Source organism: Podarcis erhardii (assembly GCF_964252035.2).
Source record: "Podarcis erhardii genome assembly, chromosome: 10".
NCBI classification, from domain to species: Eukaryota; Metazoa; Chordata; class Lepidosauria; order Squamata; family Lacertidae; genus Podarcis; species Podarcis erhardii.
Window position 1 is genome coordinate 42,838,597 of NC_138500.1, and position 20,422 is coordinate 42,859,018.

The 20,422-nt window shown below is 39.7% G+C and overlaps 1 protein-coding gene across 1 annotated transcript in view; it reads right to left on the reverse strand.

The window, feature by feature from the left end:
- The window catches only part of NAV3 (neuron navigator 3), a 440,591-nt gene that overhangs the window by 131,402 nt on the left and 288,767 nt on the right, over positions 1-20,422 (reverse strand). Inside the window, 3 exon segments of the mRNA XM_081879446.1 lie at positions 1,576-1,715; positions 6,262-6,330; positions 16,679-16,862. Coding sequence (XP_081735572.1) covers positions 1,576-1,715; positions 6,262-6,330; positions 16,679-16,862 — 393 coding nt within the window.

The following is a 20,422-nucleotide window of genomic DNA, read 5'->3' on the forward strand; positions in this document are numbered from 1 at the left end:
TTGAAACCATTTTTTAGGATCCACTTTATTCAGGAAAATGTTTTCTTTTTCAGGTTCAGCAACTCTGCAGATTGGGTTATGGAAAATGTCTGCAGGTTGCTCTAATTTAATACCCAAGTGTCCCTGTAGTACTGCATATGGTATTCTAAACCCCCTCCATTATTTATTTATTTTTATTTATCTACTGCAAATTTATTCCTACAGTAGTAGTAATGGGATTGATTTTGGCAAATAACAATATTAACCTTTAAGGGAAGCTTTTGATGCAAGGTTAATTGTACAGCTACTCAGCACAAACAGCATGGATTATAAATATGAAACCCATAAATTATTATGAGATCTGAAGTATTCTGAAGATTCTCTTATGGCATAAAGGAACAATCAAATTATGGATAGTCATGCAAATTAGAACCAACTGTTTTCCTTTAAGTCCTTTGTTGCTCTCCTGATATATACTACCACTATATATCTTGCTACTGTTTATTTTTAAAGCCCACGATTAACCTAGCAATCAAAATGCATTACCTCTAAAGTATTATTAAGATTCCTTTACATCAGTAATTATTATGTTGGATAACAAACATGATGTAACAGGTTCTCCTACAATGTCTAAAGCGGGGTTGTCAACCTGGTCCCTACCGCCCACTAGTGGGCGTTTCAGGATTTTAGGTGGGCGGTAGGGGGTTCTATGGCACAAGCTGAATCCTCCTTCCACTGAGCACTGGTGGGCGGTAAGGAAACGTTACCATCAAGAAAGATGCATTAGTGGATGGTAGGTAAAAAAAGGTTGACTACCCCTGCTCTAAACGATGCTCCATAGGCATCAAATTCTCTTAATTATGAGGTGGATCATAAACCATATTGAGTCCTACCACTACCCAAAATAGGTAGAGAATAACAGATTGAATGCGATGATAAGTAATGAAGATGAAATGTTAATATTGCTTAAAGAAACATCCTGAGAGAAAGATACCACAATAAAACTTGCTTGGTACAGAAATTTGCAATGCCTATGTGAATTAATTCCTCCCCCACATCTAACTGAACACTGGTGCTCATTCAGTGACATCTACTCCCACCTTGTGGTAAAGCTGCTGCACATTGCTTTTTTAAAATGTTCTATTTTCCTGACCCCTGAGATAGGAAAAAAAAGAATATTTCAGTGACTGAATATATGCAAGAATGATATTCTTGAAGGCAGAAGGTATATAATTTACCACAAGTGTGGAAGAGATGCTACAAGTATCATCCTTGATGCAGGATGCTTTAAGACTTCATTCAACACTGAGCCATCACCGAATGTCAGATTTTATAAAGTTTCCACTGCTTAGGATTGAAATCTACCCCCAAAAAACAGCTGCTGAAAATTTATATATATCCAACTGCAGCTCAAAACGTTAGACATCTTTTGCCAGAAATAGAAGGATCCTCAGAGCCCAATTGAAAACTCAACAATTATATTCTACTTATATCTCAGAATTAGTATTTTAAACATTTCATCTTTTTTTCCTGACTTGTGTAGAACCTTTACAGATTTGTATGCTCAGTAAGCCTGGCATCCATTCAAACACTTACCTTTTTCATTTCCATTTGCATATTGTGGAGGCTTGTTTTTGTCAATGCTATTAAAGCTCTGACTTCTCCGATTTAAATTTGAGGCTCCCTGGACTTTGGTACTGCTGCCTGCAGCTGGCACCCTTGAGGGCCCGGGAAGCCTAGAATAGCACAGTCAGAAATGAATTTCTTGCAAGTGCATATGAGACAGTTAACTTTTCAGTTGCAGAATAAATTCACAGAGCTGATCAACAATGGTTTTAAGGAAGGTAATGACAATGAACAACAACATAATTAATGGTTAGTTAGACCATGGACAAAAGGAACACTTTAAACGGTACAAAAGAAGAAAATATGATATATACAGTCAGAGACAAACATATAAGGATCCTTTGCATTTTCCATTTACACTGCAAAAAAGATTCACCCATGTTTTTCCAGGAGCCATACAACTGTTTTATTCAAATAGTTCAGTTCCATATATTTCTAAGATAAATATAACAAAGCTAAAACAACCCGTGGAATACAGTTTAGTGGAAATATATACCCTAAACACAGTTTTGAAAATAAGCACTATACTCCACGAGTGCTTTATTTCTTCTTTTGTTCCAGAAACTCAGATATCTGCAGAAGGCATTAGATGGTAAGATGAGAAATTCAACATTTTACATTGCTCACATCTTCATTACTTCAAATGAAAACTCTTGAATTAAAGAGATCTGCTCAGGCTACATATTTCACTTGTTGGTATTTGCTGCCACCATCTGAAATATCCTGGGTATCAGAGTTAACAATAAAGATGCCACTCTCTGCAATAAGTACAGACCCACATTGTAATTATTTTGATTTGATTGTCTGGTGTAGAGATTAAGCAGTGTTGCGTTGTCTTACAAGCTGCCAATAAAAATAAATTGCTCTAGTTCAATGCACACAACTGGTACCTCAACAGACTTAAGGACAGGTTAAATCAGGATTGTGAATGTTACCTAGAAGCAGGTGTTACTAGTTTAGGATATTTCAAACATTTGCATTGTGAAATGCTAATAGCTGCCACAATGGGAGAAAAGAGAGAAAATGCAAGAAGAAAATGAAAGGGGGCATTTGTTTAAGAAAGGGCTTTGCTTACTATAGTGGCACATCAAGAGAGCATATTTCAATATAAAACTGCAGTTGTTTAACCACTATATCTCTATCTAAGCAGGTCACCACTTTGTGAAGTAGGTAACTGGAAAATTGCGATGTTAGATGTCTAATAATCCATGTTACTTTTTAATTTATTCTGGCTGTTGGCCTGTTCCTTTGGAGTCTGCACTGTCAGCAAATCTAAGCATACAAAACTTTATCATGGCCTATAAAATCCAGATAAGACTGGGGCACTGTTAGTGAGTGGTTCCCTAGACCTCTGAGGGCACCGGTGCGTAACTTAGGGGTACTTTGCTGTCAGCTTTGACTGGTGTCCCAGCTATGCCCCTATCTGGACGGGGATAGCCTAACACCTGTTGTTTATGCTCAGGTAACCGCTAGGTTAGATTACTGCAACACCTTATATACAGGGCTTTTTTTTTCAGCTGGAAGTCACTGGAACTCAGTTGCATTCATGGTGAGTTCTGGCACCTCCTTTTATAGAAAACTAGCACTGGATATGAAGGGCTACCTCTGAAAATGGTTTGGAAACTTCAACTGGTGCATAAGTTGGCAGTGAAATTGCTCATCGAGGGAAGACAGTTTGATTAAACTGTCTTCTGGCCCAAACACTGATCCTGGCCCAACTGCAGCAGCTGCCAGTTAGTATTCAGGCCCAATTCATAGTGCTGCTTTTGACCAATGAAGCCTTCACGGCTCAGGACTGAAATATTTCAAGGACCGTCTGTCCCCATATGGACTACCTCAACCCAACCCTGCAATAATCATTTGAAGCCCTTCTTCATGTGCCTCCTCCATGAGAGGTTTGGAGGGTGGCAACACCAGAACAAGCATTTTCTGCGCTGCCCCCCCCCTTTGGAATGGTGTCCCCAGGGAGGCTCACTTGGCACCCTCATTACATACCTTTAGATACCACCAGGCAAAAATGCTTCTCTAGAAGCAGACCTTTGGCTGATTAACATTCTGTGGGCTTTTAAATGTGTCTGTGGGAGGGATGTTATTAGCTTGTTTATGTTTTATTGTGTATTTGGGGTTCTCATTTTATATTTTTATGTTGTGAACCACCCTGTGATCTTCAGATGAAGGGTGGTATACAAATTCAATTAACAACAACAACAAATCTATGGCTACTGATCCAGTTAATTTACAAATATACAAAAATGCATGTTAAAATTCAGTTGCTTATACAGTGGTACCTCAGTTTAAGAACTTAATTTGTTCTGGAGGTCTGTTCTTAACCTGAAACTGTTCTTAACCTGAGGACCACTTTAGCTAATGGGGCCTCCCACCACCACCACACGATTTCTGTTCTTATCCTGAAGCAAAGTTCTTAACTTGAGGTACTATTTCTGGGTTAGCGGAGTCTGTAACCTGAAGTGTCTGCAACCCGAGGTACCACTGTATTAATAACCATATTTCTCAGGTACCTCCCTCCCTATATTCCAGTTAAGAAAATGAGGCGGGAAACAGCCCAAAAGGGCCTTTGTAATACTTGAAAACAGATCTCAAGGCTATTGTCACACACACACACACACACACACACACACACACACAATATTCATTCCATTTCCAGTCATTCTCCCACAGAATCATTTAAGCAACAAAGGAAATGCAAAGTATAAAGGAACAGGTAATTCACAAGGAACATACTTCTGGTCAAAAATGTACAAACACTGTTATAAATTTATATCATTCGACAAGAAACAGTTGTTAGAGCCCAGACATGATGAATTGTGAAGGAGACAAGAGAGCCTACAATAAATGCAGACTGAAAACCTATGACCACAGGTGCACAACAACTGTGCTTTGGTATAGCTCATTCCAGGCTATCACCAGCAGTTCAGCTTACAATAGAAAACTGATGCCATACATTGGATTACACAGCTGATAGTTCATTGTTAGCAATGAACTGCAAAGCAAATAATGTGAACAGTTTCATTTTTTAACTACACATAATCAACACGGACTGAACAAAACAAGAGGAGCTAGGAGTCCTCCTTTAGGAAGTAAATGCACAGATTTTAGTGTTTATAATAGAGAAGTCACAATCAATGGCGGAGGTAGAACAGGCAATCAACATGCAAGCCATCTAAGACTAAGATTTTGTTTCATTTAAAGACAATTCATCGTTTCAATTCATTTAATTCCCAGCTCCACACAAACAAAAGTTGTCCCTAACAGTAGAAATTTCACACAATACTTTATTAAATACATTTCAGGCTGAAGCAGTGCTAATTCTTCTACCCAAGTGGTTCTTAAACTATTTTCATAGGAAGCTGTCGCACTGAGTCAGACCTTTTAATTCAGTATCATCTACACTGGCTAGCAATGGCTGAGAGCTTCAGAATATTTACTAGCCCTGCCTGGAAACTATGTGCTTTTACCACTGTGTTACAGCCCTTCCTGTCAGGGTCCCTCAATGAAAAGACTGATAAAGGCATAAATACTCATTCATTGCTTTTCTGATCTTACTATATTACCCTTGCAGTGCCCAGGCTGCATGTGATATCCACACTGGGTTCAACTTACATAAAATGAGCAGCAGACCCCAAACTCTACACTAGCAATGAGGAATATAGGCAAGAATGGTCTGCAATAGACAGATTCTGACAATAACTTATGGGATATTTTAAGTGGCAGTCTAATAAATGCAATAAAGAAGGGATCCAAAAGGTGAAGTTTGAGCATTATTGTTCTAATCCTTTCCCACACTAACAACCCTCCTGAACATGCTTACATTTTAAAATTTACAGTTGTTTTCCACCAAGATAAACAGTATCATACAGTTCAATTTCTGCTCTATTGAGCTGGGCCAATAAACTGAAAAACTGATTAGTAGAATTTATATTCACTTGTGAACCAAATTATGGGAGCAGACAGACATAACCTGAATAAAGAGCTTGCAGTGGTGCTGTGATGTCACAACTGAGCCAATATATGTCCTTGACTACTACACCCCTCTTTGGATCATTCACTCGCTGCTAGCCTTCTACAGCTGATTAAAAGCCACAAAGCTTTATTTAGCCAAGTACCTGAAATGGGATGCTTCCCAGCTCAGGCACCCAAGTGCATGATAGGTTGTTAATTTTTTTCCAGACAGGTAGAGGAGGCAGAGCAGAAGTTGGCAAAGAGTAAGGGGCAATGTGGGTAGGAATGACAAGTGTGGATTTCATTGTATGATTCTCTATCAACAGTTCAGATGCAAAGTTTCCCCTGTGGCAGAGCTAAATAATATGCTTCAAGTCTGTCTGTGTGTTGAGCAAGAAGCATAAGAGCACTAAAATCCCTCTAGAAACTTGACAGCTCATTTAAATCAATTATTTTACATACAGTATGCTAAGTTGCAACACACAGATATCCCTACAGCTATTATACAAAGCTGTTATTTTTGCATTCTTGGGCAAGGCTTTTCCACTGGCCAACTAAAAATTATGCAAAGCTTGCATTTAAAAGCTATGGTGATAAAGAGTTGGATGTCTACTGTGGTTTAAAGAATAAAATGCCAGTGGGCAGTGACTCCATTAAGTATCACTAGCAAGCAATAAATTAGAGATGTTAACTGACCTAGAAGGCTTTTTTTGACTGGTTGCAATTCCACTGTGATTAGACTGAGTTGCATATCTGGCTGTCAGACTGTATGAGAAGAAACAGAGAAATTGAATTAACGAATATTTTTTTTTGAATATGCATAAAAAGCAAAAACTTACCACCAAATGATGACTTAATGTTATGCAAATAGAACATGGATAGAAAACAAATTAATCAAAGAATGCATTAAATGTAATGATTATATCATGAGTTTTCAAAGTACAGACTATGTTGTAATGCAAGGCATTGTAAACTGTCCCATCCACAGATTCCCAGAGTGGTGAAACCTATGGGAGTAAGATGTGGGAAAGGAATTGGACTGGGCAGACTGGTGCAATGTGTGTACTAAGAAACCTCTATTATCTGTTTTTCCTAAGACTAAAGAAATAACATTTAAGATCTTACACAGGTGGTACTTGACACCCCAGAGGTGCAACAGAAACAGTTCTCTATTTTCACCACACTGTTGAAGGAAATGTGGCTAGGCTGGAACCTTCTACCATATGTGGTGATTATTAGAAGCTATACACATGGTTTAAAAGACATTCTTACAAGAGATTACTCCACAGTCTTTGCTCTGTTAGCCATTTTTGATGGGGAGAACAGGAACATTTCTATTGGCATTCAGTTGCACACAACTGGAAGAATTTGGACAATTTATCTAAAGACTGTGGGTGCCAACAAATCTGGTCAATTGTTCCTATAGAGAGATTTACACCAAACAAGCTTTAGATGGAGAAAAAGACAATGATTTTATTGAGTTTTGGTAGGCATGTATTGCTTGTGTGAATAAGAATAAGTAAAACTCACAACTGCCAGCCCCACATGGTAATCTCTGGCAGAATGTTCTTGTTTAAGTCTTGCTTTTTTTGATTCAGGAGCAGAAGGGAGTGAGTGGAGGACTGGAGATACTACTTTTGTTTCTGTAATATTGTTCTTTATGTTGACCATGGTAAACTGTCAACATTCTAGCTGGGTTAAAACTCAAGATGTATCATTGCTGAGCAAACTCAGAGCTTATTGCAAATACTGGCACTCAACTTTGCAGTAGATGCCATAAAATTTTATCTAAGCATCCACTTTCAACACTAATTGAGGGTATCATCTTTGCTGAAGAAAGCCATTATTTATTGGGAAGGGAAACTTGTGGCCTCCAGATGTTGTTGGACTCCAACCTCAATCAGCTCCAACCAGCAGGGCCAGTAGTTATGGATGATGGGAGCTTTAATCCAGCAACATCTGGTGGGCTGCAGTTTGCCCATTCCTGCTTTACAAGGACACCCAAAAGTATTAATGGGGACCATGTGCCATGTGTTACCGTCAAACTTCATTAAAAAGCACATTAAAGATTTTATACAGCATTTTAGGGCTGTTTTACTAAAATCAACTTTTTTGTGAGAAGAACTAACCAGAATGACAGACCAGAATAACACTGTGTAGCAGACAAATCTACTTTTTCATTATATTATGACACATTCGTCCCACTGTTATTATCCAACACTACTGGCTTGGAAACATGGATACAATGACGATGTGTTCTGTAAGCACAGTCTATGCTAAAAAACATGCATAGCAATGATGCACAAAATGAAAATCAAAGGAAGGTGCTGGTGTTAGTAAAGAACATAGCATGGTTAATTCTAAGAGGTGATGATAGTGACAAGTGATGTGATGTGATTTGGCCAGGAATATATGACAAGGGATGTAACTAGACCACTTATAACTTTGTGAAACTGTTGCTGGACTGTATAACTTATTACAGCTGGGAATCACAAGACTAAATCCTTCATGCCGCCACCCCTTGCTGCCCCCCAAAGTGATGGAAAGTTAGGTGCCTGACTTTTCCCATTACACAAGTGAGAGCTTGCAGGAACACACAATCGGGAGGGAATGCAGAATGGGAAGAACGCAATAAGGTGGTGCTGAGCTGGGCTTCATCTAGATTGTCCTAGCACTGCACAGCTAGTATTAACAGCATCAGAGAAAACACTGCTGCAGTCCAGGGATTTGGAACCAAGTTCACATATACTGAGTGACGCTGTTGAAACTCAGCATTTGTCCATTTGGAAGTCAAATCTAGTATGTTCGTAATTCTTGAATGTAAAGTAATTCCAATGAACTTTAATATTTTCATACTTCAAGCTGAGTTTGGTTACAAGTTAGTTTGTATTTTCTGTGCCTGTGCAGTTGGAAAGAAAAGTAGTGAACTTACAGTGATATGGGGTGATTTGAGGGCTTTCAAACCATTTCTTTTTTATTTTAACTTCCTTGCCAATAAAGTTTAGAGCTTGAACTTCCTTGCATGTCAAAGTCTCTCTGGCAGACTAGGAAGCATACTTCTTGCCAGTAGTGGGTGGCGAGGCGCTGTGGGTAGGACAGTTTTGTTGACTTCACTTCCCAATGCTGCACATCACTGTCATCACAAAGAGGGAGGCAGCAGGAAGCTTGATATGGCAGCAGCAGTGGAGCTACTCTGATGCTCCTGCCACTACACTTGCACTGTGCTGAACTTCCCATCGATGGCCTGCTCATCCCCTTCTCAGTAACTGGCCTCAACATGCAACATTGGGAAGCCAGATCAGCAAACCATTCCAGTCTGTGCCACCCTGCCAAGTGCTACTGGTTCTTGCCACGCACTTTCAAAGCAGGGCGAGAAATGCCCTTGGAAATGGCTCAATGTGATCAAATAGCATTATTTATTTTTCAGGGAGCATGCAGAGGAAGAAAGAAGACTGTCCACATGGACCTATGGAGGCAACTTTTACACACACAGCCCAATTAAGCATCAGGAAATAAATGTTACATTTTCACGTAAGTGCCATTTCCAGGGACATTTCTGGGCCTACTTTTATTTATTTTTTTAATACTATTTATTAGAAATTTCCAATTACAACAAAATAAAAAGAACAAAACATCCCAATTTAAAATCTTATTTTCAATAACATCTTTCCAGGACTTCCCCCTCCCCTCCCCCTCTTGTATTCCAATTCTTACAATTAAATTCAGCAAGTTCTTATCCCAGATTTTGAACTTATTATCATTAGCCCAATTTTAAATATATTTTCCCATCCCCTAAAATCAACCTGTTCCCTTCCACGCGTTCCCCCCCTTTAATATACAATACAAATTAAAATAATCAAATATAATTAATTAAGATAAAATTATAAAATATAATTAAGATAATCAAATATAATTTTACGCCCTTTGGATTCCAAATTTCCCTCCCCCCTTTCCCGGTTGCGTTCCCAATGTTCATCAACGTCTGATGTCTTCCTGGAGCTCCCACATCTATCTAGGCCATAGTCCTTTACCAGTCATCTTTAATTTCGAATGTCCAATCTTGGAAGGAGTCTATCTCAAAAAGGCCCATTTCTTCCATCCAGATTTTTATATTTAGGAGTAAAAACTCCAATTTTATTTCTTTAGACCTTTCAAATCTGGATGTCCCAAATGTTCCCACTTCCAACTTTATCCAATTCTTGTTGTTCTTGTTGTTCTTGTTGATCTCTCTACTCCTTTTTTTTTTCTTTTCCTGCTCTCCTGCACAAATGCTCTAATTCCAAAAACTTCTAATTCCTCTGCAGAGGCTCTGTTATTCAGGAACAAAACATTATGCCAAGTCCCTTCCATTCTTCAATAGATAAATCTATTGTCTCCTTTAGTGTGTAGACCTCTGTAGACAAAATAGTGTTCCATTTCTGCAGTTTCCCAGGAGATAAAAAGTTCTATTCAAATTCCAAGCCAACAATACTTGTAATATCCCTCAGCTCCTCTAGATGGATTGCAATAACTCAGTTCCCTTCCAGATCACGCCCACCAGTCAAAATAACTTGTTATTCCTGGTTTTAAACAATTTATATCCAATTTAAAACAAATGTAACAGGCAAAGTCCTCGTAACAAAGTTCTCATTTTTGTTCTTCCGCTTTGACAGCTCTTTGACAGCTGTCAAAACCTCTCTTTCTCTTCTCCCGGCGCTCTCACAAATCGCTCCCAGGATTCCGGGGGGGGGGGGTTGCTTTTTAATTCAATTCCACTTTTCTCCTCCAGCTCAGTCTTATAATTTTCCATCGCGAAGTTAGTAACTTTGTCAAAATAGGGTTGCGCTCGATCTTAGTTGTCAAATCCTTTACTTTAACTCCTCTACGACGGGGGGGGGGCTGACTTCCTTTTTGCGCCTCCCCCGCTCGCTCCGAATTTTTTTTAAAAAAATTATCCCCCTTTTTAGTCCAGGTTCCAATTACTCACGGGTTATTCTTTTAAGTCCAAATTTTCAATAGAAGAAGTCAGCGCTCTCCGTCGAATGGCATGCGGCTTCGCTCGGCAGGGGAAGCGGAGGACTCAAAGCACACACACACCCCGTCACCCGTTCCGCAGCCTTTAAAAAGGCTCCTTCGCGGGTCGGGGGGGCGCAAAAGGTGCCAGCCGAGTCACCATGTCCATGGGTTTCAGCGCCCATGGTTTTTGAGGGTCCCCGCGTCGCCGGCGCGGTAGGACCCAGCCCCTGCCGAGCAGACTCCCTCCGGAGCTCGGAGGGAGTCCGCCATTCGGCGATGGCGCCAACCCGGAAGTCATTTCTGGGCCTACTTTTAAACTATGTGCTCCCTAGTCTCTTAAAGGGGGCTTCTACATTTAAAGAAGTTAAATAAAATGGTTTTAAAGCACTCAGACGGCCTCACATTACTGCAGGTTTAAATTTGAAGATACTTCAACATTTTGAACTATCAAAAGAACTTTTGGCAAAGTTGTAATGTTGGATTTGTTACTTGGCAAGAAAATTACCCTTTTTGATTAAGCAAGTTCACCCTTCACACTAATATTGAGGGGTGAACTCTGGAAACTGTCAGAGAAAGAGAAATCAATGGGCATGGTCAAAGTTTTGTCTGGACTTTGTTAATTTTCCCCAGCAGCAGCGTGAGATGGTAATATGGAGTGGAGATAAAGGGTGAATAGGAGAGGCAAGGCTGACAACTTGGAACAGCATTCAGTTTGAGGCTATGCTTGCTTGTTGGAAAAGTGAAACAAGTAAAAAGGGCTGCAATTTTGGTGTAAACCAAATCACTTGGCATTATGAATATAAAAATGATGACTATTAGTTTCTATGTGATAGGCTGGCATTATTCCCCAGTCTCTTCCTGGAAGCAAGAATGGTTCTATGTGGAAAATGGAAAAAGTACTTTGAGTGACTCACAAAGGCAGCTAGCTACTTACTGAAAAGTGACTTAAGGGAGAAAAAGTCTAGATCGCAGTGCAATAGACTACTCATTTCATCAACAGACACCACTAAACTCATGTCATCAAGAATCATAAGGGAAGAATACTAGCCTGTGGTGAATACTAAAGCTAATAGTGAAGCCTGTGATTTATTATTGAAGCCTTGGGTAATAAAGCAAATAGTATAGTCCTTTATTGGATTAAAAACAGGTTGCAAAGCAATGCAGATATGCCAATGATCTGAAAAGCCAAATACGTTGTTAATTGTAGGAGCAATTTTGTCTTATATGGGAAGAAAATCCCCAAACTAACCATAAAGCTCAAAAAAACTTAAGCATACAATTTTTCTCTTTTAGTTTCCAACACTTTTAATGAGATCTCACATGTATAGCTTATATAAAAGTGATAGAATATGAAAATATTATGCACTGTAAAAACTACACCAACCTAGATATGATTATGTCTAGATATGGTTATGTTTCCTTTTACAGAGGAAAAAATATATGGCAAGAGACAGTATTCAAAACAAAATAATAAGAACACATACCATTACCAGAACTGCATGTGAACTTGTATCTTGCATTCATGTTCACAGAACAATTACACTGGAGACAACTGAGTGCCATAGAGGTTATCACAAGAAACAGGAATGCTTTAGAAATACCAGCATTGTCTTGCTTACTTGGCAAAATTAGCAAGAGCCAAAATGCACAAACTGGTGGGCACAGAGTAAAATTGCTTTGCTTATCTTGCACATGACAGTCGTTGATCTCAACACAGTCCAGCATTCACAGCAACCAACTAAATGCCTAGCCAAGACATGAGGAAAAGAGCCCTCTGTTGCAAGGCCATTACTTTACCTAGCTCCGTATTGTTTCAAATAGTTACCCCTTCCCAGCCCCTGCCTAGGGAAGCCAGGAATTGGCTACAGCCTCTGTCCTGCTGGATAAATTTGTCTACAAGTAACATCCTCCAAACAGTAAACTTTGTAACAGTATTTATGCACACAGTCATAATTGTAATCCTAGTAGTTATTTTGTTTATTTAACATGTGCATGTTGAGGTGTAGGAATCTGTGCCCCCACCCCAAAAATGTAAAGGTTCCAGGCTTTCATCAACCCCAGCTAGCATTGACAACAGTCATGGATAATGGGGGCTGTAGTCTGTCAACATCTGGTTGGGTTTCCTACTGCATTCGACTCCTTCCTTAAAGACACAGTCACTACAACATCAGAACCGGTCAGCACCATTCAGTACAATGTACTTGGATATGTTAGACATATTGGACAAAGTCCACCACAAAAGGCTCCTAGGGAAACTCGTGGGATAGAATGAAAATGGATTATCCTATTGACTGAGAACTTAAAAGTTAATAACCAAAATTTGGAAACAAAGAATAGACAGAGGGGACCCAGCACCCTTAATCTTTGATCTCTATCCATGCTGGCTGAGGCTGATGGGAGCTAGATTCCAATATCTGGAGAGTCACAGGTAGTCCACCCATGGTAAAAGCAATTCACTCAATGAACCTAATCTATAAATACAGAAATTTGTTATTTATTTTTACTATCCAGCAGGTAAGGTGGTAGATGTGCTGAATCACTGTGATAATGGGCTGGATGAGGATCAATCAATCAATTAAAACAAAGCTCATACCAGACGAAACAGAGATACTGGTAGTTCCTCCCTATACAAACAGCATGCAGTAAATAAAAAAATGAACTTTAGCTATGGTTCATGACTTGTCTGGAGCAAGCCAAGGTGTGACACTGGGCTTGGACATAATGCTAAACCAAACTATGGCTTGGCTCTGAAAAGAGCAGCAGGAGGAAGACCAAGGAAGGGTCAAACAACTGTGAATTTTGCTCCATGCAGTTGTATGTTTGCTCATTTAGTCATGGTTTGTCCTAGTGTTACATGTGAACCAGGCTGTTGATTGGCTTCAAAAAAACTCAAAAGAACGGCTAGTCCAGTGAGAGTCATTATTCTCTTTGCTTTTTCTGTGAAAGAGCAAAGTAAAACATTACCTACAAAAAACCAGCCATAAGTACCAACCAGCCAAATATATTTGCTTTTCTAAAGTAACACAGGGTGAACTTTAATGAATTAAGCAAATCCATCTGGCTGTCAAGCTGCGACCACTATTTCTATATGTGATAATGTTGGTTTGCCTGCATTTAGGAATTTTGCTGACAGCTTCTTGAAATCAGTTACCGACTAATCCACAAATGGGACAGAACTTTCATCTACATGTGTTTTCCCTTAGCATCTGGGTGGTTGAAAGATCATCGCCATGGCAAGCTTAGATATATGCTGCAATGATGAAGCAAACTAGCAAAATATGTCATAAAATATAATATAATCATTGTTGCCATGCATTTCTGCTGACAGGTATAAGTAAGGCCATCAGCGCTGTGACCTTTGTGTATGTGTAAAATAAACGAAAATGAATCCGTGACTAACTCGCAAGTGAAATGTAGAAAAAGAGAACTCAGCAGAACTGTTAAATATAACTATTTTCATTCCTTTTTCAGAAACAAAGGCTTATTGATGGCCAAAATGTCTCTCTTGTAAAACACCCTTTCCTTTCATATTTATCTGGATGGATTTGGGGCAGTCAACATTATATCCTCCAGATGTTGCTAAACTACACCTCCTATCATCCCTGACTCCTTGGCATCCTTTGCAGTCTAAGGAAGATGGGAGCTGTACTGCAACAACTCCTTGACAACCACAGCAATATTAATAGCCTGGATATAAAGAAGGTTCCTCACTGGAAAGATACAAAGCTACTTAGATGCAGATTAATATGCTAACTTCCTCTCATTGCACCTTCTTTGAACATGCAAAGTGTGAATGTATTCACACATCTCTGAAGAAACATCATATGTTAGCTCTACTGGCATATGAACAAAAATAAGCCCCTACTTTGCACATTTCACGGGGAAACTGAATAATTCATGCATCCTCTCTGTTTTACCATCCAAGACTCAGGCATAGGCAAACTCGGCCCTCCAAATATTTTGGGACTACAACTCCCATCACCCCTAGCTAACAGGACCAGTGGTCAGTGGTGATGGGAATTGTAGTCCCAAAACATCTGGAGGGCCAAGTTTTCCTATGCCTGATCCCAGTTCTCCTTAGTGCATCAGACAAAGTGATCTCCCCCCACCCCCCAGCCTTTGGAAAATGCACATTCTTCTCAGTGGAGAACTTCCCATATGCTTGTCAGCCTCTACAATGATCTACACTGATCAAGGGCCAAGCAAAGGCTAATTACTCTGATTAATGTTTTTACAATCTACACTCCCTCACAGAGAAACATAACCATAGTGCCAGGCCACATTTTTACCCTATTTTATTGGACCACGAGGAATGGCTCAATAGATCTTCATATTCCAATACATCAAGATCAGTGTGAGACATCTTTTTACTGTGCACTCTTAAAGTTACAGTCATTACATTAAATGATTCTACCTGATGAAAGGTATTCAAAGTAACATAAAGAATCTCAATGTTCCTTTTATCTTTTTTGGGGGGGGGGGGCAGGGAATACATCCCAAACAATGCAACTCTAATTGTAATATACCAAATACAACTATTTTCAGCAATATAGTGTCCACTATGAATACTATACATGCACATTCAAACACAAATTAAGACAAACTATCTGCAGATGTTAGGATGAATGAAAACAATTTAATTTTTGGGAAATGATTCAGTTCATTTCCAAGCCAATCACAATTTAGCCTCGTTTATCCTCCCTCCTCTGTATCTCTTGAACCCATCCCAGCTACCCTCAATCACCCCACCCTGCAGCCCTTTCATCTTCCTTTTAAAACACGCTTACCAGCTGGGCCAGAAGTGGCAATGCTGCTCCAGCCACAGTAAAAGGGGGGAGTGTTTCTTCCTCCCACTTGGCCCCAGCCTCTTGCAAAGAACCAATTGCCCCTTGGGAAACTACATTGACTGCAATGTAAGTACTACCCAATGTAGTTATTGCAATATTATAGTGTCATGAGCCGCAAGGCACTTTTCCTAATGACTTTACGCTTCATTGGGAAAACAGTGCACACCTGTTGCCAACTATCCCACCGTAGATTGCATTTCAATAGCTAAGCAGAAAAAAGGAACGAGAGAGAAACACTTTTTAATTCAACTCCTTACTCTTCAAAAGCACTGAAAAGAAGATGAGTGAAAAATTTACACAAAGCAACATGTTGTATTCAATTAAATATATATCACAAAATGTGCAGATTTGTTCTAACCATGAATTATTAAAATCAGTGTTATGAAGTGTATTCTTTATTCATGCTTACCAAAGTCTAATCATCTGTGTGTTGTGTTACTATTCTTACAGAATGATTTAGAGAAATATGTTTCACTGTATAAATAAAATCCTGTTGATTATCCCCTGTTGATAATCCAGATTTGAATTTTCTTGACAGCACTAACAGTGATATAACAGAGTACTTTACAAGCCTAGGTCAGTAGACTTCCAGTTACCATTTATTATACCTTCTACGAACCATGTTCAGTAAACTAAAAGATAAATGCATATTTGGAGTGTATTACTCCATTTATAAGAATGTAAACAAACAGTGCATATTATTCAGAAAAGTAATCTCTGTTGTGTTTTAAGAACTGGGTGCTTTCTTGCCCTCCCAGAGAAGATCATGTTCAGTTATATGGTGTAGTGACGGCCCAGAGTACTTCCGTATTACACTATTTATGCCATAGTCATGCTATTCTGTGTAGTAAAAATAACTCTAGGAAGGGGAAGAATAGGCCTTATCCCTGTAATGTTTTCACAACAAACATTGCAACACACAAGAGTTAGAAGAATCCATATTCTTATTTCTTTACTCTGTATCTCATTTCGCATTTCACAGGTTGATCCCCTCAATGTGTAAGATATTTGTTTATAAATTTACCCAACTCGTCACGCCATGTCATTCATGCCACTGTCATTGGAAACAACAGAGAAGTTAAAGTAACTGTTTGTGTGAATGCAACCTAAGGCTGCAATGCACACTTACTCCCCAGTCAAATTGAATTTAGGTTTAATTCCAAGTAGACAAATATTTAGAATTGGTTTCTAAACAATTATTTCCCATTCAGGAGACCTTGAAAACCATTACAACATGGAAGCACTTTAATTGCATATTTTATCTGACCTACCTGGACTGCATATCTTGCTGTGTTTTGGGCTGGCCAATATCAGCAGGAGGTGGAGAATGAGAGACGTGCTGCTGTAGCTCTACCAAAGACTGATAGTACTGTTGCTGTTGGTGTTGCTGCTGTTTGTAACGAGACAAACTGAAAAACAGCCCTAAAATGGCTTTCAAATTTCCATTCCTTATTTCTGAAAAAATGAAGAAAATATAAGAATTAGACTTCTGCTCTGCATGCTTTGAAGTTTCCACATCCTCTTCAACAGCAGACCCACAACAATGCATTGTAGGAAGTTACCAAATGCAGGTCCTCATGTGCGAGGAGGTTAGAGGTTGCAAGTATAGCTAGTAAAGCTAGCTATGTTTTGTCACTCTTCACATGGTGTCCTGGCTCTCTGGAACTGAGAGCGCCTGCAAGAAGGCCCAACTGCTGCAGCTACAGACAGCTTACTACTTCAGAAAGGGGCAGAGAAGAGCTGACGTCTGGAACAAGAATCTGTAAAGGTGAGTCTGATCCATCTATAACTCATTGGAGTTGTAGACATAGTCAGCCCACCACTCAAGTCTATTTCCAAGTTTCACTCCAGCAGAATTTGATCTCCATCAGTCTGAAGACCGGACGCTTTGGATAAGCAGATTCCAAAGGTTCTTCTATATGTCTGAAATGGTTTGCACCAGTCCAAGATGAGCTAGGTAAGCACTTCCTATTTCACCATGATACAGTTTTTGAGGGACCCCTATTTGACTCCTGCAAGCAAGAGCAAGGAGAGTCAATATCTGGCTTCATCACAACCCTATATGCTCTCATCCAGCACTTACACAGTGAGGAGCTGGGCTTGGCTGTTCAACCTTAGCTCTGTCTCCCTATCTCCACACATGAGCACTCAACTCAACTTGCCCCTCCACAGCCAACTTTTGCACCCAAAGGCATAGCAAGCAAGCTGAGTTCTAGAGGTGAAACCCTGTCTCTCTCCTTTTATAAATTAGCCTTTGCTACGGAAGCAGCTGCTGTTAATCTGTTTGATAATCTGAAGCCTTCTTTCCCCACCTGTGCTCCCATTCTGAAATTTATGAAGGTCACCAGTTCTGCTTCCCTAATAAATGTGTGTATGAAACCACATTATGAACCTCTTATTTTTTATGAGAAGAATTTCATTTGTAAATAAAGTGGTCAAAGAAAAAAAGGGGTGTGGAAAAAAGTGCAGAAAGTAAACTGTAACGCAATCAGTATAATTAGCATCTACATTTCAAGCACTTTGCAAAAATGGATAAAAAACAGACTTACATGAAAAATGCATTACAAGGCAGCTGCCTACATTTTCTTATACTGCCCAAACTGTATAATATAGTGTTTTAAACATTAGTATGAATCAAACTACATGTTATACTTGAAACACAGCAAGGTCCTGTGCCTCCTTGTTTTCCTTTAATGTGGGGCAGATCATTATTGGGATTGTAATGTGCAATGAAGGGGGGGGGGGTTCTCTCTTCCTCCCCTTCCCAGGCGTGACCTCCCTGACAATCATCGTCCAGGCAGCTACACAACTTAGAAAAAAGTTCCCAATGGTATGAATCAGATCTTGTTTTCCTAAGCCTCGTAGCTACACAGGGAGCTAATCTGGGGTAGGTAGGGGAGAATAGCTCAACAGACTAGGGATAAACTTCCCTTCCTACACAATGCAATCCATACAACAATTTGGCCTCCTCTGCTGGCAATGAAAGTTGTTGCTGTTTATTATGACCACAGACCAATAAAATTACACAAATTACTCAAAAAAATTACACAAATAAAACATACAGCTAGTTAAAATGAAACATACAGCTAAATAAAGCTTTAAAATGAATACATCAAAATATCTCCCCCAAACAGCCAACATACAAGCTTTTTGCAAACTTCTCAGCAATGTGGCTTTCAAAATTCCCTGAAAATGTGCTTTATAGAGGGAGAACCAGCCTCTCTATATACTTGTTATGCAGGTTCCTACACAAAAGAACGTAAACAACAGACTCTATTGCTTCAGCTCCACAGAAACGCCAACCATTTGTTAACCAGAATCTTGTTGAATCATCCACTTAACAGCACAGCAAACAGCACATTAAAATGAGCAAGCATAAATGCTTTCCTATACTCAGAGACAGGTATGAAGCTGACCCTTCCATAATATGAAGTGTCATTAAGGAGCACCAGAGAACAAGATTCATTAGCTGCAGTTCTCAGCTAATAAGAGAAAAGCATGGCATGTAGCTGCATGCTATGCATTAATGTGTAAAGGGACCCCTGACCATTAGGTCCAGTCATGGCCGACTCTGCTTTCAGCGCGCCCGGCGCTCCGGGAAGCAGGCTGCTATGCGCAGCCTAGACAGCCCTGTGGGAACTCCCGCAGGGCTGCCTAGGCTGTGGATGTCTTCCTGAAGCCTGGAGAGCGAGAGGGGTCGGTGCGCACCAACCCCTCTTGCTCTCCAAGCTTCAGCGAAAGCCTGCATTCACTCCATAGGACGCACCCAGATTTCCCCTTCATTTTTGGAGGGGGAAAAGTGCGTCCTATGGGGCAAAAAATACGGTATTTTTATTTTTTTATTTTTGAAATGGATGGAAAACATTTAACACACACACACTTCGCTTACAATAAAGGCAATTGTAAATATACTCTTAACATGTTTCCTGGCAAGTAAATCCTGTTCTCTCCAACAAGGCTTCCCTCTCAAGCATGTGTGCATAGCCTAAGGCTATGATTACAAGGAAGCTACTATCAAACAACAGACTTTAAAAATCCAGCTGTGACAGGAAAAACTATTACTTTTTTTAAAAGGCAGAATAAATGAGAAACACAATCCTGTATCATATAGGTTTTGGAGCTTTTCTGTTTTGGGGGGGGGGTTAATTAGAGAATTAGATAAAATCCTAATAAATTATATCATTCTATGGAAGGTTAGCCATTGCTTTTTAAGTATTTCCAAACAGACTAGCATCATTGATTGCTTAAAGGACACCTGGTTACTGGATGTTCTTCTAAGAACATTTATTAATGCCAGACTCTTTTAGGAAACATAAGAGGATTGAACAGGTGAGAGCAGCGTCATGAATTGTTGTGTACAAAATACACAGGATTGTATCCAATACTGCGTAAGTGGTGTTCTTCTCATGCAATTGCAGTTTTGCTTCCTCTCATCTCCTCTCCTCTCCTGACATGCCCCCAAACCTGCTGTGGAGGTGAAAGTTTCATTGCACAAGTCTGTTGCATGGGATTGGATAAAAGCATTGGATAAAAACCACAGAATTATATACCAAAAGCAATACTAGCATATTGAATATACAGAAATCCTGAAAATTTCCTTCCCAGGACCAATCCTACTATTAGGCTGAATAAGGCAATTCCACACACCCACAGGAAGCAGATGCTGGGGGGCAGCAGCAGGGTGCCAGACATTATTCCTGGGCTCGCTTGCCATTTCCCTCTCTTGGAAGACAGAGCTGTGTGTGTTACACATGTTGTGAACCCCCTAAACTAGCCTGTTATGTTCACTTCCCCATTGCCAATGTTGAAGTAAGATTCAACAGCCAGCCTAGTCACTTTCTGTACATGGAACAGAATGGGTGCCATCTTGTCCTTGTTCCTCAGGCAGCAAAACATTTTGGGCTGGGCTTGATCCTATCTGATCTCAAATACTACCTTCAAATATGGAAAACTCACATACTGTAGCTGCTCTTTTGATACTGACCATATATAGGCCTACTCAAGCTGAATTTGTG